The sequence below is a fragment of the Oncorhynchus mykiss genome, chromosome 5 (genome assembly GCF_013265735.2).
Source record: "Oncorhynchus mykiss isolate Arlee chromosome 5, USDA_OmykA_1.1, whole genome shotgun sequence".
Taxonomy (NCBI): domain Eukaryota; kingdom Metazoa; phylum Chordata; class Actinopteri; order Salmoniformes; family Salmonidae; genus Oncorhynchus; species Oncorhynchus mykiss.
Genome location: NC_048569.1, coordinates 41,105,335 through 41,129,634, shown reverse-complemented (window position 1 = coordinate 41,129,634; position 24,300 = coordinate 41,105,335). Strand labels below are relative to the sequence as shown.

The 24,300-nt window shown below is 47.9% G+C and overlaps 1 protein-coding gene across 3 annotated transcripts in view; it reads left to right on the top strand.

Annotated features, from left to right (window-relative positions):
• LOC110523832 (tetratricopeptide repeat protein 28-like) overlaps window positions 1-24,224 on the top strand; it is a 101,808-nt gene extending 77,584 nt beyond the window's left edge. Inside the window, exons 10-39 of one of the 3 annotated variants that reach the window (XM_036977519.1) lie at window positions 8,699-8,895; window positions 9,223-9,376; window positions 9,475-9,646; window positions 9,798-9,966; window positions 10,158-10,318; window positions 10,420-10,908; window positions 13,496-13,715; window positions 14,152-14,232; window positions 14,335-14,460; window positions 14,958-15,084; window positions 15,225-15,334; window positions 15,566-15,695; window positions 15,962-16,207; window positions 16,283-16,436; window positions 17,095-17,214; window positions 17,376-17,523; window positions 17,672-17,851; window positions 18,044-18,238; window positions 18,333-18,664; window positions 18,771-19,018; window positions 19,105-19,229; window positions 19,328-19,405; window positions 19,541-19,700; window positions 19,826-19,902; window positions 20,573-20,596; window positions 20,715-20,844; window positions 21,038-21,145; window positions 21,273-21,891; window positions 22,011-23,289; window positions 23,419-24,224. In XM_036977519.1, the coding sequence (XP_036833414.1) occupies window positions 8,699-8,895; window positions 9,223-9,376; window positions 9,475-9,646; window positions 9,798-9,966; window positions 10,158-10,318; window positions 10,420-10,908; window positions 13,496-13,715; window positions 14,152-14,232; window positions 14,335-14,460; window positions 14,958-15,084; window positions 15,225-15,334; window positions 15,566-15,695; window positions 15,962-16,207; window positions 16,283-16,436; window positions 17,095-17,214; window positions 17,376-17,523; window positions 17,672-17,851; window positions 18,044-18,238; window positions 18,333-18,664; window positions 18,771-19,018; window positions 19,105-19,229; window positions 19,328-19,405; window positions 19,541-19,700; window positions 19,826-19,902; window positions 20,573-20,596; window positions 20,715-20,844; window positions 21,038-21,145; window positions 21,273-21,891; window positions 22,011-23,280 (6,350 nt within the window). In that variant the 3' untranslated portion in view covers window positions 23,281-23,289; window positions 23,419-24,224. Of the gene's footprint in view, window positions 1-8,698; window positions 8,896-9,222; window positions 9,377-9,474; window positions 9,647-9,797; window positions 9,967-10,157; window positions 10,319-10,419; window positions 10,909-13,495; window positions 13,716-14,151; window positions 14,233-14,334; window positions 14,461-14,957; window positions 15,085-15,224; window positions 15,335-15,565; window positions 15,696-15,961; window positions 16,208-16,282; window positions 16,437-17,094; window positions 17,215-17,375; window positions 17,524-17,671; window positions 17,852-18,043; window positions 18,239-18,332; window positions 18,665-18,770; window positions 19,019-19,104; window positions 19,230-19,327; window positions 19,406-19,540; window positions 19,701-19,825; window positions 19,903-20,572; window positions 20,597-20,714; window positions 20,845-21,037; window positions 21,146-21,272; window positions 21,892-22,010 lie in introns of all 3 variants that reach the window. The other 2 variants (XM_036977518.1, XM_036977520.1) reach the window with 2 other exon arrangements.
• The last annotated feature ends 76 nt before the right edge of the window (window positions 24,225-24,300 follow it).

The window sequence follows — 24,300 nt, the reverse complement described above, 5'->3', positions numbered from 1 at the left end:
GTCATAAGCATGCGTGAGAGCACCAGCTGTTCCAGATGACTGTGTGATCATGCTCTCCATAGCCAATGTGAGCAAGACCTTTAAACAGGTCAACATTCACAAGGCCGCAGGGACAGACGGATTATCAGGGCATGTACTCAGAGCATGCATGGACCAACTGGCAAGTGTCTCCACTGACATTTTCAAGCTCTCCCTGACTGAATCTGTAATACCTACATGTTTCTAGCAGACCACCATAGTCCTTGTGCGAAGGTCACCGCCCTGTGGCACTCACGTCGGTAGCCTTGAAGTGCTTTGAAAGGCTGGTCATGGCTCACATCAACACCATCATCCCAGAAACCTAAACCAACTCCAATTCGCATTCCGCCCCAACAGATCCACAGATGACGCAATCTCAATTGCACTCCACACGGCCCTTTCCCACCTGGACAAATGGACACCTATGTGAGAATGCTGTTCATTGACTACAGCTCAGTGTTCAACACCATAGTGCCCACTAAGCTAAGGACCCTGGGACTAAACACCTCCCTCTGCAACTGGATCCTGGACTTCCTGATGGGCCACCCACCCAGATGGTAAGGGTAGGCAACAACACATCTGCGACACTGATCCTTAACACGGGGGCCTCTCAGGGGTGCATGCTTAACCACTTCCTGTACTCCCTGTTCACCCATGACTGCGTGGCCAAGCACGACTCCAACACCATCATTAAGTTTGCTAAAGACACAATAGTGGTAGGCCTGATCACCGACAACTATGAGACAGCCTATAGGGTGGAGGTCAGAGACCTGGCAGTGTGCCAAACAGGCCCCCATTAACATCGACAGGGCTGTAGTGGAGCGGGTCGAGAGTTTCAAGTTCCTTAGTGTCCACATGACCAACAAACTATCATGGTCCAAACACACCAAGACAATCATGAAGAGGGCACAACAACACCTTTTTCCCCTCAGGAGACTGAAGAGATTTGGCATGGGTCCCCAGATCCTCAAAAAGTTATACCGCTGAACCATCAAGAGCATCCTGACCGGTTGCATCACCGCCTGGTATGGCAACTCCTCGGTATCCGACCGTAAGGCGCTACAGAGGGTAGTGCGTATGGCCCAATACATCACTGGGGCCAAGCTTCCTGCCATCCAGGACCTATATACTAGGCGGTTTCAGAGGAAAGCCCAAAAAATTGTCACAGACTCCATTCAGCCAAGTTCAGCCAAGCCAAGTGGTACCGGAGCGCCAATAGAACATAGCCTATTTATTTCTGTAATGAAACATCTCGATGTGTAGCTATACCCAGGGGCATCACTTGGGTTAGTGCATTGGAATTGTATTGAATTCTGCTTATATCATGCTATACCACAACAAACATACAAGTAAAAGAAACGCTTTTGACCAAGAAGTGACAGGTTCAAATGGCACGAAATCTCACTGCGCTCTATCAGCACCGTGGACACACTAAGGCAAGATTTTGACACAAACCTACCAGCTAAATTGTTTCAATATTACCTTTTCAAAAGAGCTGCAGCTTCCTCGATGCTCTGTGGAACTTCCTGAGTAATCGATCATTACATTCTCCCAGAAATCTTCTTGTAAGATCCCTGTCAAATGCCGGTTGGATTTGTTGAGCTTCCCTCGGGTGTAGCGTCCTTCTTCTGTGCTGACTGAACATGTTTTTCAAAGTGGAAAAAGTTCTCAGACCACACAGATTTTTGTCCGGTCTAACTTGACCAGACTTTCCTGGTGAACATGGCAAACAGCCACACTGTTCAGTCTCTTCTGTGTCATTGATGTTCTGAGACATCTTTTCAGTCTTCTCAGGGCACTGAAGCTTCTCTCAGCCTCAGCAGAGGATGCAGGAACAGCAAGAAAAAGTCTCACTAAAGTTTCTACTTGCTTTGAAGAGACTTCTCACTTTTGCTTCCATGTTCTTGATGATATTGACCCTCTGCGAGCAGGTGTATCACGCCCTGGCCATAGAGAGGCTTTTTATTCTCTATTTTGGTTAGGCCAGGGTGTGACTAGGGTGGACGATCTATGTTCTTTTTTCTATGTTTTTGTATTTCTTTGTTTTTGGCCAGGTATGGTTCTCAATCAGGGACAGCTGTCTGTCGTTGTCTCTGATTGAGAACCATACTTAGGTAGCCTGTTTTCCCACTCTTGTTTGTGGGTAGTTATTTTCTGGTTAGTGTTTGCACCTGTCAGAACTGTTCGGTTATCGTTTTGTTGTTTTTGTTTGTGTATTCATTTTTGATTAAAAGTATTATGGATACCTACCACGCTGCACTTTGGTCCTCCTCTCCTTCTTCCACCAACGAAAATTGTTACAAGGAAATAATCTTCTTGACAACATCACTGAGCGGCGCTGATTACTTTTAGATTTGAGCAGGGTGCTCCTACCTCAGCAGCTTCACCCGGTCACTTGACGGGCCATAGCCTGGTTCAACCCGAACCACCTTAATTGATTTAAAGGGGTTTTCAGGGGATGGGTATGTGGCTGAGCCCTGGTAATTCCCGTTCTTTACGTTTGAACATTTCACATACAGACACACACACTACAGGTTCAGTGGCCAATGGCCCAACAAATTGTGGAAACACACACACACACACACTGGATCAGACCGACAGACAGTCTCCCTCGCTGTCTCTCTCCTCCACTCATCACATGGTCATAGAGCCGTCCATAAAAATATTTGATTGAGACAGGTGGGTGTCCACCACAAAGTGCTGCATGTCAAGATGACACTCGCATGTCTTGATCAATGAGAGAAGATTTGAAATAGACAAGATTGTGGCGCACACCCCCTGAAACTAGACATAGATGTTTAGAAGACATTGGTTGTCTTCCAAGTCGGGAATAAAGAGAGTTTCAACAGTGGTGGAAAAAGTACCCAATTGTCATACTTGAGTAAAAGTAAAGATACCTTAACAGAAAAAGTAAAAGTGAAAGTCACCCAGTAAAATACTACTTGAGTAAAAGTCTAAAAGTATTTGATTTTAAATATACTTAAAGTATCAAAAGTAAATGTAATTTTAAAAAATATACTCGAAGTATCGAAGTAAAAGTATAAATCTTTTCAAATTCCATATATATTGCAAAGTCGATGGCACAATTTTCTTGTTTTTTAAATTTACGTATTATCGGGTACACTCCAACACTTAGACATCATTCACAAATGAAGCATTTGTGTTTAGTGAGTCCGCCAAATCAGAGGCAGTAGGGATGAGCAGGAATGTTCTCTTGATAAGTGCATGAATTGGACCATTTTCCTGTCCTGTATAGAATTCAAAATGTAATGAGTACTTTTGGGTGTCAAGGAAATGTATGGAGTAAAAAGTACATCCTTTTCTTTAGGAATGTAGTGGAGTAAAATTAAAAGTTGTCAAATATATAAATAGTAAAGTAAAGTACAGATAACCCAAAAAACGACTTAAGTAGTACTTTAAAGTAGTTTTACTTAAGTACTTTACACCACTGAGTATTGACAAGTTAAGGTTGGTTGAAAATTCTCTGTGCTATGCAAAACAGTACCTAACCTGTAATGGCTAATGAAACATCACATTAGTCCGTTATAATCCGCTAGCTAAGGTTGCTGGTAGCTACTGAATTGTAATGTGATAGCTATGTGATGCTCCATATCACAGTTATGGCTTAGCTACTGTAAAGTACAGCAAATCATTTTTCAACTAACCTGTTCCTGACGATATTTTTCTTTGTTCTCGATACAGGGAAAATGGGTATCTAATAAATGTCCAGTTGCAGGTGGTGCTACAAAAACCAGAGACAATTATTAAAGATATTAAGTCTATGTTTTGTACCGCACTTGGAGGTTCCTCGCCATCTTAGGTTCTGCACATTATTATGATTACATTGTTTTGGTTTTTAACCTTTATTTAACTAGGCAGGCCTGTTAAAAACAAATTCTTATTTACAATGATGGCCTACACCGGCCAAACCCGGACGGCATAGGGCCAATTGTGCGCCGTCCAGTATCTTTGCAGGATCTAGTCGTTTCTAAGGTTTTTGATAGAACCACCTGCAACTGGACATTTATAAGATACACTTTTTCCCCATATCGAGAACAAAGAAAATATCGCCAGTGTCACGCTCGTTATAATAAGTGGACCAAAGTGCAGCGTGATCTGGGTTCCACATCTTTTTATTACTAATTGAAACTCACAGCAAATCAAAACAATAAATCTCAAACGAAACGTGAAGCTAACAATAGTACTAACAGGCAACTATCCATAGTCAAGATCCCACCACAACACAAAGGGGAAATGGCTGCCTAAATATGATCCCCAATCAGAGACAATGATAAACAGCTGCCTCTGATTGGGAACCATACCAGGCCAACATAGAAATATAAATCACCTAGATGACCCACCCTAGTCACACCCCGACCTAACCAACATAGAGAATAAAAAGCTCTCTATGGTCAGGGCGTAACAGTACACCCCCGCAAAGGTGCGGACTCTGACCGCAAAACCTGACTCAATAGGGGAGGGTCCGGGTGGGCATCTACCGTTGGGGGCGGCTCCGGTGCAGGGCGAAGTACCCACTCCGCTCGCGGATACTTCATCTTCAATGGCGGCTCTGGTGCGGGGATCGTCGCCGAATGCTCCGGACCGTGGATCGTCGCCGGGGGCTCTGGACCGTGGATCATCGCCGGAGGAACCGGACCATGGATCGTTGCCGGGGGCACTGGACCGCAGACCGTCGCTGGAGGCTCTGGACCGCAGACCGTCGCCAGAAGCTCTGGACTGGGAACTGTCGTAGGAAGCTCTGGACTGGGAACTGTCGCTGGAAGCTTGGTGCGTGGGGCCGGCACTGGTGGCACCGGGATGGTGACACGCACCTCAGCACGAGCGCGAGGAGCAGGCACAGGACATACTGGACTGTGGAGGCGCACTGGAGGCCTGATGTGTGGGACCGGCACAGGTGGCACCGGGCTGGTGACACGCACCTCAGGGCGAGTGCGGGGAGGAGGCACAGGACGCACTGGACTGTGGAGGCGTACCGGAGGCCCGATGCGTGGGACCGGCACTGTTGGTACCGGGCTGATGACACGCACCTCAGGGCGTGTGCGGGAGGAGGCACAGGACGTACTGGACTGTGTACACGCACTCCAAGGAGAGTGTGAGGAGCAGGAACAGGACGCACCTGACTGGGAAGACGCACTTGAGGGAGAGTGCGAGGAGCAGGCACAGGACGTTCCGGACTGGGAAAGCGCAGTTGGGGGAGAGTGCGAGGAGCAGGCACAGGACGTACTGGGTTGTGAAGGTGCATTGGAGACCTGGTGCATATAGCTGGCATCAATTGTTCCGGAACTTTAACACACTTCTCATGACGAGTATGGGGAGCTGACTCAGGTGGCACCAAACTGACAACACGTTCCTTGAGACCAAATCCGTGCGTCCTCCACCAACTCAATAACTCTCCCATTTCTCTCTCCTTCAAATTCTCCTTCTTCTCCCAGACCGGCTCTGGCCCACTGCTCGGCTCTGCCGACTGCTCCATTTCCCCCCCCAAATTTGTTTTTTTATTGGGGTTTCTGTGGCCTTTCTCACCGACTTCGTCGCTGTCCCTCCTTCGCTGCTTCCGCCTGCTTCCATGGCAGGCTCTTCTCTCCTGCTATTATGTCGTCCCAAGTCCAGAATGTTCTCTCTCTAATCTCCTCCAAAGACCAGGATGCCATTACCTCCCGGGCACACTGCTTGGTCCGTTGTTGGTGGGATCTTCTGTCACGCTCGTTATAATAAGTGGACCAAAGCGCAGCGTGATCTGGGTTCCACATCTTTTTATTACTAAGTGAAACTCACAGCAAAACAAAACAATAAATCTCAAACGAAACGTGAAGCTAACAATAGTACTAACAGGCAACTATCCATAGTCAAGATCCCACCACAACACAAAGGGGAAATGGCTGCCTAAATATGATCCCCAATCAGAGACAACGATAAACAGCTGCCTCTGATTAGGAACCATACCAGGCCAACATATAAATATAAATCACCTAGATGACCCACCCGAGTCACACCCTGACCTAACCAACATAGAGAATAAAAAGCTCTCTATGGTCAGGGCGTGACAGCCAGGAACAGGTTAGTTGAAAAATTGTTTGCTATACTTTACAGTAGCTAAGCCATAACTGTGATATGGAGCAACACATATCACGTTACAGTTCCGTAGCTAGGGTGCTGGGCAAAGCTAAGCTGCCATTATGACTACTGCAGCATCCTCTTAGACAGTCTCTCTATATCTAACCAACGTTGTATTTGAACACACTAACACACAACACACGTACTCACACTCTCATTGGCACTGGTTCTTTCTCATTTTCTTAAAAATATCATTCTAACAACCTCTCTCTCATTCGCTCTCCAGTTGTCCAGAGAGGATCTCAGCCTCTCTCTCCCCTCTGGAGGATGACCTGTCATGTCCCATCTGCTGTGAGATCTTCACAGACCCATCATCCTCTACTGCAGCCATAGCTTCTGCAGGATCTGCCTGGAGGCCACCTGGAAGCAGGGCGGGACCAAGGTCTGCTCTGTCTGCAGACAGACGTTTCTCGGCAACCCTGAGACCCTGCAGAGGGAAAGCAGTGCACAGACAGCCAGCTGCCCAGAAAGATAGCCAAAGAGGAGACCTCGCATGGAGAACCCCCACAGGCTCCAATGCGCCAAACACACTTCGCTGGCCTACACAATGTGTGTGGCCTCCACTGACATAAGCCTGACTTGTTCTGCCTGGAGGGTGAGTGTGTAGAGTATTTCTGAGCATGCAGGCCACAGTTTCTACTCTGTGAAGAAGGCTGCTACCCAGAGGGAGGAGCTCAGAACACCACTGACGGCGCTACAGAATAAAATGGCTGTCGTTGACAAGACCAAACCCTCCTGGGAGAAAATGTCATCTTACATCGGGGCGCAGGCCCAGAAAACAGAGATAAAAGAGGAATTTGAGAGGCAGAGAGAATAGCCAAGCTGAGGGAGGAAGAGGGGAGAAGATTAAAAGGATGTCATCTCTGTCTAAAAGAATCAGGGAGGTAGAGGAGAAGCTGTCGGGTGATGACACCGCATTCCTGCAAAGCGACAAGACCGTGAAGATGAAAGCAGAGATTCTCCTCTTGACCCTCCGCTTGTCTCTGGAGCTCTGGTCGACGTGGCAATCACCTGGGCAACCTTGGCTTATAGGTCTAGCAGAAGATGCAGCAAATTTTGGACTGCACACCTGTAGTTCTGGACCCAAACACAGCTGCATGCTCTCTCCATCTCTCAGAGGACCTGACCAGCCTAAGAATGAAGACTGGGGATAGGAGTCTTCCAGACAACCCAGAGAGGTTTAGTGGGTACTTAGACATTCTGGGTTCAAAGGGATTCACCTCAGGGATTCACAGCTGGGAGGTGGAGGTGGGGGACAATGACGACGGGTTATTAGCGGTGCCAAAAGAGTCCATTATTAGCAAGAAAACAGGTTCTTAAAAAAGCTAAGCAGTTAACTGTAGGTGTGCTTGACGGTGTACCAGAGACAATCAAGCAGAAGCTGCAGAGGATCTATACTTCTATAGATCAAAGGCGGAACCACCGCAGATCGTAACAGCAGAGGTCACTGTGTGTAAAACCATGCTCTGCTCTGAATAAGTAAAAGAGTACTTCCATTTTGTAACGTGATTCTCGACAGAAGGAATGTCAAAATACCAACGTAAATACTGTTTGTTTATGTTGCTTATGCTAACTTTGAACCTTGTCATTTTTTACCCGAGCGTTTCTTTCCTTTCACAAGGCTAGTGAGCTACAGAACAGAACATTTTTTGTTGTTAAAAGAAAATGGCTGCACTTCCACTGTTTAGACCTACATTGATAGATTATTCAAGCCTTCCATTTAAAATGTCCCTGGCAAGAAATGATTTCAAATAAAGTGTTTGGCATACTTATTAACAAAAAATGCACGTATTATTGACATATACTGTTAACCAACATGTTTATGTACATTAGAAGGACATTGAAAGTGTGAAGGTACCCTTCCTTTTAACCTAAACCTTCTCTCTTGTTAAATCATGGCTATGTTCCGGATGAAAGAAAGTAGCAAATGGAAACAGTGTTTCTCCACTCAGAATGCCAAACTACCTAAGCTCATTTCATGCTCCACTCCATTTTAAGACTGACCCCTACACACACACACACACATACTGGATCAGACAGACAGACAGATGTCAGGGTCATGTGTTACTGATCCATCTACGTCTGCTGTCTCGACACACCCTACCTCTCCTCCCTGTCTCGACACACCCTACCTCTCCTCCCTGTCTCGACACACCCTACCTCTCCTCCCTGTCTCGACACACCCTACCTCTCCTCCCTGTCTCGACACACCCTACCTCTCCTCCCTGTCTCGACACCTCCACATTTGCTCCCTCTTTCATTCCTCCCTCCTCTTGTCTTGTGTTTGATGCCGATATTTGAGCACTGATACCCTCCCTTACCTACACACACACTTGCAGATATCGGTGTATTCAGGGATGTGACACGATTAGCTTTTTCCCGACAATTCCCTATCTGAATGTTCCGTAATGTTCCGTCCTCCTGAATAGGCCTAGTGTCAGTCTTGTCGACTGCGATCCTAATTGGTTATCCTCATGTCTAATCTCTGTTTGGCCATCACTCACTCACTGGACTGAAAACGCCCCACTGTGCCTCTCTCTCTCAGGTATAATCCATCAGATGAAGGGGGAGTACGATGCAGCGTTGAAGCTCCACAAGGCCCACCTGTGTTTGGTCCAGGAGCTGGGGGACTATGCTGCTCAGGGCAGGGCCTATGGGAACATGGGAAATGCCTACAACGCTCTGAGGATGTATGACCAAGCTGTACGCTACCACCGGCAGGAACTGCACATATCACTCGAGGTGAGGATGCACACTTGAACACACATGTGAACGCACACACGTGAACAAACACACACAGAGCGCTTTGGGGACGTACGACCAGGCTGTACGGTATCGTAGGTAGCCGATATCACTGGAGGCAGACACACAGACACCTGGGCCATGTTCAGGATGAAACCATTGTAGAACGTTGCAGATAGAAATGCCATGACTAGAGCTGACGTGATTCCTTATTTTATATACCAAAGAGATGTGTTTGTTCTGCATCATACATTTCTATCTGAACGTTGGCCAACTTTGTGTCCTGCTGAATGCGGCCCTGGTATTGACCTTTCTTTCCTCTCCCAGGTGAATGACCGTCCCTCCCAGGCCTCTACCCATGGTAACCTGGCTGTAGCTTATCAGGCGCTGGGCGCTCACGACCAGGCTCTCCAGCACTACCTGCACCACCTGACCATCGCACGCGAGCTACGAGACACGCAGAGCACGGCCAGGGCACTAGGTAATGGACGGACAGATGGACAAAGTAACACAAAACAATATTAAATCAACTTGAATGATTCCTAAAGGTAAAGGGTGTGTGTGTTTGTGTGTGTGTAGGTAACCTGGGTAACTTCCACTGCTGTAGAGGGGAGTATGCCCCCGCGGTTCCGTACTACCAGCAGTACCTGACCCTGTCACCTCAGCTACAGGACCTGGAGGGAGAGGGCAAGGTCTGCCACAACCTGGCCTACACACACTACTGCTTGGGACAGTACAGGGAGGCCGTCAGGTAGGACACACTCTTCATACACCTTGTATGTATAATAATAACTCATAAAGGTTGTCCCGACCTCTCCAAATAAATGACACAAAGGTCTCAACTTTGTGAAGAAGATGAGCCACACACTCTTAGTCATTTTCTTTTTTTTCTTTACTGACAGGTATTATGAGCAGGACCTGGCACTGGCTAAAGACCTGGGTGATAAGTTGTCCCAGGCTAAAGCCTACTGTAACCTGGGTCTGGCCTACAAAGCCCTGGGGGAATATAGCAAGGCTGAGGACTGTCAGAGATACCTGCTGTCCCTGGCTCAGGCTCTGAACAACACTCAGGTACAGACAGTCATTAACACAACTGGGATTGGAGGAATGGGTCAGAAGTGGGTCTGCGTGTGTGTTGGGGGGACTTGACAGGGGTGGTGAGATTCTACATTAAAACTGTGTGTGTGTGTGTGTGTGTGTGTGTGTGTGTGTGTGTGTGTGTGGGTGTGTGTGTGTGTGTGTGTGTGTGTGTGTGTGTCCAGGCAGTGTTCCGTGCCCTGGGAAACCTGGGGGATGTGTGTGTGTGTCGGGGTGACGTGGCCGGGGCGGTGAGATTCTACCAGCAGCAGCTCACCCTGGCTCAGGAGGTCAAAGAACACAAGATGGAGGCTGACGCTTATTCAGCGCTAGGCTCTGCCCACAGGTAGGCTTCTAGCCCAGATAGCATCTAAAATGTTATTTATTAACTTCTCATATGTTTTTAGTTAATATTGACTGGGAAGTAATAGAAATATCCTCCCCCAGACTCCTCCGTCAGTACGACCTGGCCCTGTCCTTCCACCAGCAGGAGCTGTCTGCCCGCACTGCTCTAGACGACCAGCGGGGGCAGTGTGGTGCTCTGGGCCGCCTGGCAGCCGTCCACATGGCCCTGACAGACTACCCCACAGCCTTCCAGTGTTACCAGGCCCAGCTCACCCTGACACAGGGCCTCAGAGATGCCTGCGTGGAGGCACAGGTCCAGGGCAACATGGGCATCGCCAAGATGAACATGGGCGTCCTGGAGGAGGCCATTGGGTATTTTGAGCAGCAGTTGGCCATGCTGGAGCAGCTGAGTGGGGCTGAGTGTGTGCTGGACAGAGGCAGGGCCTACGGGAACCTAGCAGACTGTTATGACTCTCTGGGAGACTTTGAGGAAGCTATAAAGTACTGTGAGATGTTTCTGACTGTGGCTCAGAGTCTCAACCATGTTCAGGACCAGGAGAGAGCCTACAGGGGACTGGGTAACGCACACAGGTAAAAGACACACACACACACACACACACTCTCTCTGTCTGGCTGTTGCTTCCTCTTTATATCTCTCTATTCTTTCTCTTTTAACCCCCTACTCCTTTTATCTGTCAATCTTTCCCCTTCTTTCTTTCTTTCTTTCTTTCTTTCTTTCTTTCTCTCTCTCTCTCTCTCTATCTCTTCTTTCTTTCTTTCTTTCTTTCTTTCTTGCTTTCTTTCTATCTTTCTTTCTTTCTTTCTTTCTTTCTTTCTTTCTTTCTTTCTTTCTTTCTTTCTTTCTTTCTTTCTTTCTTGCTCTCTCTCTCTCTCTCTCCCTCTCTGCTGATCCCTGGCGAGGGAAGGACAGAATAATGAAAGAATAAGTAATGTAATTATACTGATAAAAGCCACAGCTTGATGTTAATTTTCAGACACAGCCTCTTTTACATTCCCTCCCCCAAAGCTGTGCATGTTTATTTTCATCTCATACTAGCAAAATCAACATGTCCTGAAGTTATTGCTTAATTGTTAGCTTGTTAGCTTCCTTAAGTTTCACATATAGCTCTGTGGGAAACTAGAAGCTTTTGCTGTTTTGAGAGTGGAGTGTTTTATGGCGTGGCTTATGTGTACTTAATATGAAATGCATTTGTGACCGCCCGGCTCAATTCGCTCTTACGTAGCAACATTTTTACATTAGATAAAAGTAGAGACTGGTATATCATACACTACAGTTGAAGAACAATGGGAAAGCAATTCTGCTTTGAAAGTTGATAAACTTGTAATCTCACTTTTGAGAAAATGGCCCTTGAATGTTTTGGTACCTAGTGGAGAGCTCTTCTTTGTCTACACCCATTTAGCATCTTTCACACCCCCTTAAGCTTTAGCCTCACCCATCTCTTTAAGGATTCACATGTGAGGCTATGTACTAAACAACCAACGTTTCAGGACTGGGTTATACCAAGGGGGTGTTCGTAAATTTAATCCGAGGTGCCAGAGTGTGCTCTGGGCGTTTATAAACTCATAGCGTTGTCACATTGTCCCCTTGTAAATTCAGAGCGTTTCGCTCTCGGAGCGTTCAGAGCTCACACTGGATGCTCTGGCCAAGGAGTAGGGTCGATCCGAGTATTCTGACCTAACAACAGCAGTCAAGCACCCAAGCTAACTGGCTAACGTTGGCTAGCTTGTTAGCTACTTCCAGACACAAATGAGAGAACAGCTCACTCTGACCTTTTTACTCGCCCTAGCAGAGATGGTTAGGCTGTTTTAATGTTATCCAGAGCGTTTGCCAACTGCCAGAGCGTTTGCCAACTGCAACCGTGCTGTTGGCAAAAGTGTAATTACGCTTTTCTGCCAACATTTACTGACCCTTTCTGACACCAGCCGTTCGTAAATTCGTCAGTTATTCTGCGCACTGGCACACTCAGACTAGAGTGCTCTGAAATTGGAGTAGATAGCCAGAGCGAATTTACCAGCTACGTCTATCGACAGTTGTCGCTGTGACATCATAAACATTCTATTGAAATAGTTACTTGCAAAGTGGAGTCTTTTGTTTAGACAGCTAGCTAAACAATTAACCATAATCCCAAATCATAACATTACTACCCTGCATGAATCTGCAGGTAGCTAACCAACAAAGTTCAATTTTAGCTAGCTAACATTAGGCTATAACTAGCAATGCAAATGACTGTGAGATACGAATAATATTACTACACAGATCATACATGTAACATTAGCTAGCTAGCTAGCTAACAGTACACTTTAACTTGAAATTATAACTACTTCCTGACAAAATTAGAAATGTGTAATATCTGAAAATGTAGCTATCTAGACTGTCTTACCCATATATATGGATGGACGCTTCTCCCTCTCTGTCACGGATGGTTGCCCTTAGTTTGAAGATGTAATCCAGAGACAGGTGTTTTAATACAACAGCCTTCTGTGTGTTCTATTTTCAACTTTGTCTGCATATTTGGAATCAAACGGCAGAATTTTCTCCATCTCCTTAGCTATCATACACTGATTTCAAAACTCGGTCCTCCAGAAAGTGGAGAGCAACACTTATGGAATTCTACTACAATATCTTTTTTTTTAAATGCACTTTGGAAAGGATTACCTACACATACTGACCAGCTCATATTATAGACAGAAGTGACAGACCGGCATGTCCAGCCCACAGCATGTCTCTCGGCATGTCCAGCCCACTCATTATCTCAGCCAATCATGGCTAGCGGGAAGGTTGCTGACTTTTTCCCGTGGCTAAACCAACTAGGCTCGTAATTTAACAATTGTATTTGTATTTACAGATGGCATACATGTTTGTTGTTAAGGCACATGAAAGTTCACATGTTCCAGAATGCTTTTCTGCCAAAAAAAACGCATTATGATAAAAATAAAAAGTTCACGTTCAAATGGCTCTCCTGTGAAGTAGTGACACACGACATACGCCTAGTTTCCTTAAACGAGTCACATTTATGTAAATCATTGGTAGGGCTCCTTGTGAGTGCAATAGTGACTCATCTGCAGCAAACAGCAGGCCTATGTTAGCAACTCTAAAGAGAGATATGGGACTAAACAAAAATAACTCCTATATCCTCCCTTCCTCCTCTCCTGTCAGATCTCTAGGTAGTCTCCAGCAGGCGTTAGTGTGTTTTGAGAAGCGTCTGGTGGTGGCCCATGAGCTGGGCGGATCGGGAGGTGGAGAGGGAGGAAGTGGAGGAAGGAAGGCCCAGGCCCAGGCATATGGGGAGCTGGGAGACCTACACAGCCAGCTGGGGAATTATGAACAAGCTCTATCCTGCCTGGAGCATCAACTCAACATCGCCTCCACCGCAGGGGTAAGACTTCTACCTCTCGAATGAGTGAATGACTAATGGGAGGGAGGTAGGAATAAATACCTGTAGTGGAAGTGGCACTTCTTTGGTTACTACATGATTCCATATGTGTTATTTCATAGTTTTGATGTCTTCACTATTATTCTACAATGTAGAAAATAGTCAAAACAAAGAAAAACTCTTGAATGAATAGCTGCATCCAAACATTTGGTACACTCTCTCTCTCTCTCTCTCTCTCTTTCTCTCTCTTTCTCTCTCTCTCGCTCGATGCATGTATATATATATATATATATATATGTATGTGTGTATATATATAAATGTATGTACGGTATGTGTATATGTATGTATATATGTATATGTGTTATAAATCTGTTATAGATGTGTTATAAATCTATAATATATTATACAATATATTATATTCTAAATCTGTTCCTCCCAGGACCGGGCACTAGAGGGCGAAGCGAGCGGGGCGTTGGGTGGAGTGTACCAGCTGATGGGAGAGAATGAGACAGCTCTACAGGTTGGTTCTTATAATGATATTATTATATTCCCCGTGCAATGGTCCATTGTTTGTTTGTCTGTGTCCGTCTGTCTGTCCATCCATCTCTGTTTCTCTCTCCAGTGGCACCAGAGGGCATTAGAGATTGCGGAGGAAACAGGAAGTGTGAGGAGTCAGGGGAGGGCCTACGGGAACCTGGGATTGACCTATGAGGAGCTGGGAAACTACGAAAGGGCTGTGGCCTGTCAGGTAAACACACGCTATGGTCACAGATTATCCATTATATTGACCAGATACTCAAGCGGACGCTCTAACAATGAAAATAAATGTCTTAAAAAATGGAAGGCAGTCGGGAGGAGGCAAGATCAGGATGGACCATTCTAGCCAATGAGAGGGCAGATACTCATGTGAACAACAGGCACAACTCTGAAATAAAGTGTTTTTTCTCAAAGTTGCCAGGATGTCAATTGTAACAACCGAATCATTCTAAAACTTATATTAGATCAAGTAAGACACACTTAGCACATAAGCCATTACATTTTTTGTTAACCAAATTTGTCACTCTCATTGACCTCCATACAAAAACGTTTCACTTGGTGAGCAAAAAAAAGGAAAAATTCCTCCTGCTGGAGAAGACATATTTTGGGCCCAGTTATCCCTCTTGCTTCGCCTCTTCCTCTCTGCTGTGGGTTCTGTCGGGTAAACGGTTTGGGACTTGACCTTTCTGTCTGTGGTGATGTCATCAGGAGCAGCACCTGAGTGTGGCAGCGCAGAATAATGACCTCACAGCCAAGACACTGGCGTACGGCAGCCTGGGGAGGACACACCATGCGCTACAGAACTACACACAGGCTGTCATGTACCTGCAGGAAGGTGAGAGGAGAGAGAGAGATCGAGAGAGAGTATGAATGAAGACATGGTTCTTGGAGAAAGAGGGAGGGTAGGAGAGGGGTGATTTGATGATGTTTTGAGACTCCCTCTCTCTCTTTCCTCTCTCTCTTTCTCTGTTTCAGGTCTGCGTTTAGCAGAGCAGTGTGGGAGGAGAGAGGAGGAGGCTAGGATCCGTCATCGTCTGGGCCTGTCACTGTGGGCCAGCAGCAACCTGGAGGAGGCCCAGAACCAGGTACCAACTTGTGTGTTTCAAAGTTAATGTTGCCTCTCTTGAGTCCTGCTGACACCTGCTGGTTGACTATGAAACTGCAGTCTCTGATTCTAACCTTAGGGGTTTTGAGATTCCCTATGTTTAAAATGAAAACGAATTGCGTGTATATCACGATGGGGGTGCCACATGGGTGTGTATTCAGGTGTGAATGAATGTGTGATGTAGGTGTGTATTCTCTTTCTCTCTCTCCAGCTGTACCGAGCGTCTGCCTTGTTTGAGTCGATTCGGCATGAGGCCCAACTCAGCTCAGACTACAGGCTGACTCTGTTTGACCTGCAGACATCATCATACCAGGCTCTCCAGAGGATCCTCGTCAGCCTGGGTAACACTCTCGTTACTCTCTTTCAGTTTTTATGTAATCTCTCTTGTGTTATCCATCTCCTTCACTTTCTCACTCTCTCAAACTTATTGAGCCACTTCTATCTATTTCTCCCTCTATCTCTTTCTCTCTCTCTCTCTCTTTCTCTCTCTTCCTGTCTCTATTTCGCTCTCTCTTTCTCTCTCTCTTTCTCTACTTGCACTTTCCCATCTCTTATCACTCTCTCTCTTCTCTTCTCATCCCTCTGTTCATCCCTCTCTCCTCTCCAGGTCATTATGACGAGGCCCTAGCCGTGGCAGAGCGGGGTCGGACCCGGGCGTTCGCCGACCTCCTGGTGGAGCGACAGCAGGGTCACCAACCCCTGACCTCTGACCCTTATACCCCGACCCCTGACCCTTACTCCCCGGTAACCGTAGAACACATCCTGAATACGGTCAACAGTCAAAAGTCACTGGTGCTGTACTTCTCTCTGGCCGCAGGGTACCTCTACAGCTGGCTACTGGCACCAGGCACAGGTAGGTACTTACACACAGAGACACACACACACATATACACACACCTCTAAATCCCTCACCCTCTGTTGTGCGCAGGTATAGTGAAGTTCCATGAGGTGTACCTGGGCGAGGGAGGAGCCGAGCTGCAGGCTTCAGAGATCCAGGGGGGAGGAGTTAGTGGCTGCCAGACTCTGGAGCAGCACATCACTGCAGCTAGAGAGGCTCTGGGAGTTGACGACTACTACAGCAGGTATGTGTGTGTCTTTCCCTTGCGATGGTCTTTGCTTTATTCAAATATTGTGCAGTGCTTCACTGATAGACTGCAAGCGCTCTTTATCGCATGGCTCGGTGCTCTGTCTTTCCCTCCCTCCCTCCCTCCCTCCCTCCCTCCCTCCCTCCCTCCCTCCCTCCCTCCCTCCCTCTGTAGAATGGATGGGCTTGTTCAGAGGTGACATGTATTGCACCCCTCCAAGTGATAATGGGAGTTCACAGCCTCTCTCGCTTTCTCACACACACACTGCACACACACACACACTGCACACACACACTGCACACTGGCTACCCGTCAGTGAAGCGCCAAACAATCTTTAATAAAGTAGAGAGAGACTATCACACCTCGGAGGGTAATAAAGTTGAATACCACACGCAGCTTCCATCGGCGCCAGCACTGCAGGCTAATTTGTCATGGACCTCTGTGTTGTGTCAGCAAATGTTCCCCCTCACAAATTGTTCTCACTGACAACCACTGCAGTACTGCTGCCCTAGCCAACAGCACCTTACTGTGTGTGTGTGTGTGTGTGTGTGTGTGTGTGTGTGTGTGTGTGTGTGTGTGTGTGTGTGTGTGCGTGTGCGTGCGTGCGTGCGTGCGTGCGTGCGTGCGTGTGTGTGCGTGCGCGCGCATGTAACAGTGGTGAGACAGAGAGCGAAGCGGGTGATCTGTTGGAACAGCAGTTTGAGGAACGGCTGAGCTCAGCCAGCGACCCGACAGGCTACCTACGCATGGTTTCCAGAAACAACCTCTTCAACAGGTGGGTCTTCTGCAGGAAGACTCAAAACGTCGCCATATTTCAAATCAAGTCTGATGTTTCATATGGAGAGAGTGTCACATCACATGTTCCTATGCAATATCTACTTGTTCTAGACAGCACCCGTTGTTAAACAACAAGCCTCTTTTTGCATATTTCTACAGGGATAGTAGGAGTTCTTCCTGTCTGGTCAGTTCTACAGTGTCTCCAGTGAGCGAGACCCCCTCTCTACCCTGTAGACCCCCACCCAGCCCCCTCGGCAAACCCCCCCTACGAGCACTTCACCACCTGCTCATTGCACCTATGGAGGGGGTAAGAGTGTGTGTGTGTGTGTGTGTGTGTGTGTGTATACCGTCACACACGCGTTACCATTTGACGTAGATCGAATTACATCTTCTATCTGTCTATACTCATTCCTTCATCCTCGCTCTCTCTCGCCCTCCCCACCGTCCCTCGCTAGGTGCTGATGCCCAGTAGTGGTGCAGTGGGCAGACATAGACAGCTGGTGTTGGTGTTAGAGGGAGAGCTGTACCTGGTTCCCTTCGCTCTGCTCAAAGGTAGCTCTTCTAATGAGTACCTGTATGAGAGGTTCAACCTTCTAGCTGTCCCATCTTTAGGGAGCCTGGGGCCTGTAGCTAAGGTGGGTGTATAGTACAGCGCACACTCAAATTTCCTCACGGGCACACACACACACACACACACTACACAAGACAACAGCACAATCTGCACAATTCAATATACTGATAACCATGCTGTAATAATAATAATTGTGTCATTGATTGTGTCATTGACCGATCAATCATTTAAATCTGCGTCACCTCCCCACCTCCAGTCCTACCCTCGTCGCGGGGCTCCCTTCCTCTACAACGGTGGGGGTTCCATGACTGCAGTAGTAGGGGCTCCACGCCTGCCCTCCAGGGTGATGGAGCGTTGGCTGTGGGGTCCGCTGCCCTCTGCCCACGACGAGGCCCTCCGCCTGGGGGAACTGCTGGGCTGCCAGCCCCTCACTGGAACACAGGCCACCAAGGTACTGAAAATAAAGCATGTGTGTTCTACTCCTGTGGTTTATTGAGACGCACAATCAGGAAACATTCTCCTCACTTCTCTTTTCTCTTCTCTAGGACCGTGTGATAGCAGCCATGGGCCAGGCAGAGTGTGTTCATTTTGCTACTCATGTCTCCTGGAAGCTGGCGGCCCTGGTTCTCTCCCCCAGCCAGGATCCAGGGATGGACTCGGGAACACGGCCCAAGGAGAGTGCACCGTGTGGGGGATCACTTTCAAGCGAGACTGGGGATGTGGGAGCAAGGACTGAGCAACGGGAGGACGGGAGCGAGGACGGAGGAAGTGTGTGTGATGCAGAGAGTGTGTGTGACAGTCCACCACTTCAGGAGTTTCTACTCACTGCAGCAGACATACTGGACCTGAGACTGCCTATCAAACTGGTGGTGCTGGGGTGAGCCACACACACACATACCTAATTATCAACCAAGCAGTTTTTATATATTTTTATGCCGTACGTCTACGTTTATAAACTTGTTATCTCTCTTCTCCCCACTCAGGTCGTACCAGGAGTGTGTTAGCAGGGTGACAGCTGACGGGGTGGTGGGTCTGACCCGTGCCTTCCTTGCAGCGGGGGTGCAGTGTGTGTGTGTGTCACTGTGGCCCGTTCCCATGGCAGCCTCCAAGGTGTTCACACACACCTTCTACACGGCGCTTCTGAATGGGACCAAGGCCAGTGCAGCTCTCACTGAGGCCATGAAGACTCTACAGAGCAGCACACACTTCTCACACCCTTCTAACTGGGCGGGTTAGTACACACACACACACACACACACACACACACACACACACACACTTCACACGTTATTCACTCCACTTCCTGTTTTCTCACAGGCTTCATGCTGATTGGCTGTGATGTGAAGCTGAACAGCCCCTCGTCTCTGATTGGACAGGCTCTGGCAGAGATCCTCCAATACCCTGAGAGGGCTAGAGACTCCCTGAGAGTACTTTTGCACCTGGTAATGAACATGCACAAAGTTTGCCGTCTCACCTATGTCCATTCAAGAGACTTTAAAGAACCTTGCCTAATAATGTGATTTTACCCTCCATCCCTCAGGTTGAGAAGTCTCTCCAGCGTATACAGAGTGGTCAGAGTAATGCTATGTACACCTTGCAGCAGAGTGTGGAGAACAAGGTGTGTATGTGTGTGTGTGTTTGCATGCGTGTGTGTGTGTGCTCTTTACTTCAGTGTATGGTCTTTGGTGTTTCTCATTACTTAGTTATTCTGTGTTATCGTAATGAATATATCTGTTTTCTGTGAATACACCAGGTTGGTGGCGTACCGGGATGGCAGGCCCTGCTGTCAGCCGTGGGGTTCCGGTTAGATTGTCCCGGTAACGGCAGTGGTCTCCCCGCTGCTGTCTTCTTCCCTATGGCCGACCCTGGAGACCGGCTGCAGCTCTGCAGCACCACTCTGCAGTCACTACTAGGTAACCTATCAATGAATTTGTCAATCGTTCAACCAAATAATAAACCAATCAGACTGCCAGCACAGCACTATACTCCAGTCCCTACATGGAAAACTATCAATCAATCAATCCTCTCTGTCATCCAGGTCTGCCTCATTCAGCATTCCAGGCCCTCTGTAAACTGGTCATTGCTGCTGAGACTGGAGAACAGCTAATCAACAAGGTAGGCCTCAATGCACACAGACACACTGATTAATTGACATGCTGTACGCTCGATTTCAGAAGATCACACACAAAGATTGTTTGATGATCATCCCTGATGTTTTCCTGAACTTTCCAACACCTTTCTGATGCATTTCACTCACCCCAAAACATAAAAATGTGTCATTACGTGATTTGACATATCTTTGTGCTATTACTAAGATAAAGCCAGGTTAAAAAGATTCATCAAACTATTTTTACGCGTGAGTTTCTGATAACCCCAATTGTCCTAAAATCTAGAATCAAATAGCTTGATAATCCATGTTAATAGTATTTTAAATAGCATGTATATGAATCAACTTGATATCATGTATAAATAAATTTGACTTTGGGAACCTCCCAACCCCCGTTCTCTCATGGGTAGGCTATGGCGATTGGCAGTTTGCCCAGTTTGGTTGTTTCACAAAAGTGCTCCCCCAGAAATATGATTTGAATATGCATGTCATGGGCCTGGTAATGTTTGCATGGGGTCAATATCAATATCATCATAACCTCTTGGATTTTTAGGGCTTATAAATAGTGGTAGTCCCTGCGTGGTCTTCATTTATAAGATTTGTTACTTTCTAATGGTCTGCTCCTAACAATTTAAGTCCTCTATCTCTTTCGCTCTTCCTCTTACCCACCACTTGAAGGCTGTTAAAAATATGGTGGGAATGGTAAGTTGTGTGTTGTATCTTTCTGGCATGAGAAACTCATACTGAGGCAAAAAAGTAGGACAAAGCAGAAGTAACCTAAACTACGATAACCTAATAAACTACCTCTCCCTGTCTCCAGCTCCACCAGGTATTGGTTCAGCAACAGACATGTGACAAGGAGCAGGACTTCTCGTTGGCTCCCATCCAGGTATCCATTAGTGTCCAGCTGTGGAGACTTCCTGGTTGTCATGAGTTCCTGGCTGCGCTGGGTGAGTTATCACCGCACTGAGCGGTAGATATACTTGTATTATAGCAGTGGCGGCCAATCTCATCTTTTGAGAGCCACTGTGGGTGTGTCAAGTTTGAACCCAGGTCTCCTGCATGGCACAAGACTGTGTTAGCCCATTGAGCTAAAGCGTTAGCTGTGTGTGTCATTCTTTTCCCTTCTCTGTTTCCCTCCAGGTTTTGACCTGTGTGAGGCAGGACAGGAGGAGGTGCTATTGAAGACTGGTAAACAGGCTTGCAGACGGACAATGCACTTTGCTCTGCAGTCTCTATTGGCACTGTTTGGTAAGAGTCTCCAAGTCCTCTCTCTACATTGTTACAGTATCTAGGCATCTGGACTTCCTATAGTTACAGTGTGCTTCACCATTTCATCTTACCCGTTTCACCTCCATCTTCTCCTCTCTCCTCGCAGACTCCACAGAGCTCCCCAGACGCCTCAGCCTGGACAGCTCTTCATCTCTAGAGTCTCTCTCCTCCTCCCAGTGTGCCTCCGCCCCCCTTAACCTCCCCCAGCCTCCCTTCTCGCCCCCGCTTGGCGGCACAGACAGTCTCTCATGCGACGCCATCTCCCTCTACAGCCTCAGCTCCCTCGCCTCCTCTCTCAGCTTCCTGTCCCGCCCTGAACCCGCAGGAAGTGATGGCATCAGCCAGCGTTCGCGGCAGCAAGAACTGGAGCGGCACCGCGGAGGAGTATCTCACCGACACACAGGAGATGTGTCGAGAAGCAGATTAACGAATCACAGAGGAGTAGGCAGAGGGACAGAGGGGGAGGATAAGTATGAAGGATTCTCTATCATCAGCAGTGAGCCTCTGGGAGGAGGGGGAGGGGGGGGGAGGGAGTGTGACACCTTACCCTTCCCTGGGGGACACAGACACATAAGAGGAGCAGGGAGGGGAGGGGCGGCAGGGAGGGGGTACCCCGTCTCGATCTCCTCCAAGGGGAGTGTCAGCACTCCCACCTCACCGCTCAAAGTCCTCCCCCCGCCCCTGGCCATACCCCCCAGCCCTAACACACACGTTAAGTCCCAGGGGTAAGCTGTTGCTTTTTTTTTCTTACTAGGCTAAAAAAGACACTTGTTTGCTTTAACTGTTCGCAACTTCACCAACTTGTCACATCAAGTTAAACATCTCTCCCTCCTCTCCTCCCCAGTTCTCAGAGCTTGTCTGAAGGTCAGGTGGTCAGTACAGAGGCGGTCCTCTCGGAGTCTGACCAGTCCAGTACAGAGACAGACAGCACCGTCAAGTCCCAGGAAGACAAGCCACCCTTCACCCCTCTGGACCCCGAGGAGCTGGCCACCAGGATCCTGGAAGAGACCCAGAGCCACATGCAAGCTTTGGAGAGCCTCCAGAGGGGGAGGACAGGAAGGGCAGCCAATGGGGGAGGGGAGAAGGGGCTAAGAGGACAAGAATGTACACCCTCCTCCACCTTAGCCCCCCTGACCCCCACTGGAGGTGGTTTGGGCTTCCGTTCGTCTGAATCCAGCGCTTTCAGCAGACCCAGTAGTAGAGCCAGCCTACAGGCCCGGGCTTCACCTCTCTCCCTCTCCAGCCCTCTCTCACCCCTCCCTGCCACTCTCTCACCCATCTCCACCCCTCTCCTCTCCACCAGGCCCAAACCCCCCTCTCGTTGCTCGTCCTTACAGAAGATCAGCTCCGGCTACAACAGCCCGGCCCTATCCTCCCTCTCTTCCTCCCTCTCTTTCTCTCACCCCCACCCCTCACCATCCAGAACCCCAGACCCCCACATCCATGCGCAGCTCAGACTTAAATACCCCAGCTCCCCTTACACCCCGCACATCTCACACTCCCCCAATAGCATCTCCATCTCCCCCAGCTCAGGCCACCCTTCTCCAGCCGGCAGCCTCCTGTCCCTGGCCGCCTCCCCAGCCCTCTCCCTGGCCCCCTCCCCAGCCCTCTCCCTGGCCCCCTCCCCTGCCCTCTCCTACTCCTCTACAGGCTCTACCGCGTCCCGCTCCAGCCTGGCTGAAACCCCTGGCCTGCGCCGGTTGAAACAGGCAGGCCTGGTGGACGAGAGGGTCCAGGCCATCCACAACCTGAAAACCTTCTGGTCCAATGCCACCCAGAGGCAGGAGGTTCCCGGCCCAGGCAGAGTGCTCCGAGATGGGGGGAAGAAGATGAGCACGGTCCAGAAAGATGTCCTGGGGCTTCTCCACCTCTCTCCAAGACATGGGTCCAACAACAAGAACCAGGACGCTGAGGGGCCCCAGAGCCCCATCAACCTGCTTAACAGACATCGAATGCTGGGTTCAAAACCACCAGAGGCGCCTCCTCCTCAGACTGCTACTGACTCCTCCAGGGGAGGTAGTCCTGGAGCACCCCCACACCCTGTCAGACTGCCCTCTGGGAATGGCTTCAAGTTCCCCTCGCCTGGGAAGTTCTTCCCCTCCTCTAAATGCTGAGAGGGGATAGAGCAGGGCTCACCAACCCTGTTCCTGGAGAGCTACCCTCCTGTAGGCGTTTAATGCAACCCCAGTTGTAACTTACCCAATTCAGCTCATCAACCAGCTAATTATTAGAACAGGACGGTAGCTCTCCAGGAACAGGGTTGGAAAGCCGTGGGTTAGAGACTCTTCATGGTTAGATATGGTTAGATATCTGCTCCTGACTCTAATGCTCTTCTGGTGGGTTTTACTAGCAGGGCTGCGAGCTATGAAAGGGACTGAACATTACGTTAGCAAGAAGGTCCACTGGGGACCACCAAAACTGAAGTTCCGATTTGCACTTTGCGGTGACTGACTGCCCCCTAGTGGGGAGGACAGATCAGTGCTAGATCATAGAGGAGAAGAGTGCATGCAGTCACTGAAGGACAGAGGGTCAGATTGGTCTGTAATAATAACCCTGGGTTATGGTGCCTATGGTTCCTCACTGACAACAGAGCATGTAGTCCTCATGTCTCGTTCTACACTGTAAAGACACCTTATACAGGCAGACTCTGTCTCAGGCTCGGAGACTGTTACGATGACTGAAAATACAAAAATTGTCTTTTTACTTTCTATCTAAAACAATAAAATGTATGATTTATTTGAATATAATTATTGTTAACTGTTATTATAAAGGATTGTAACTGTTATATTGTTATTTTATTTTGTAAATTAAATCCAGTGTTTTGTCATCAGTATTAAATGTATTATATATTAAAAGGCAAACAGTACACAAATAAAAAACATATCATATTTGTATTAAATTGCTGAAAAGACATGTGAGAAGACCTATGTAAATGAAGTGTCAGTCTGAAAGCATGAACTCTCTTACTATTGAAACATGTATTGTCTTTTTAAACCACTTTTTGCAGATGCATCTGTTTTTTCTCAGTAAATTCTTTTCAATAAAACAAGTTTTGCTCTCTTGTCTCATTTTAGTGGTTGTTAACAGGGATATTACTGCCGGCCTGGACTTTGCTCCTGCCTTCGTGAACAAAA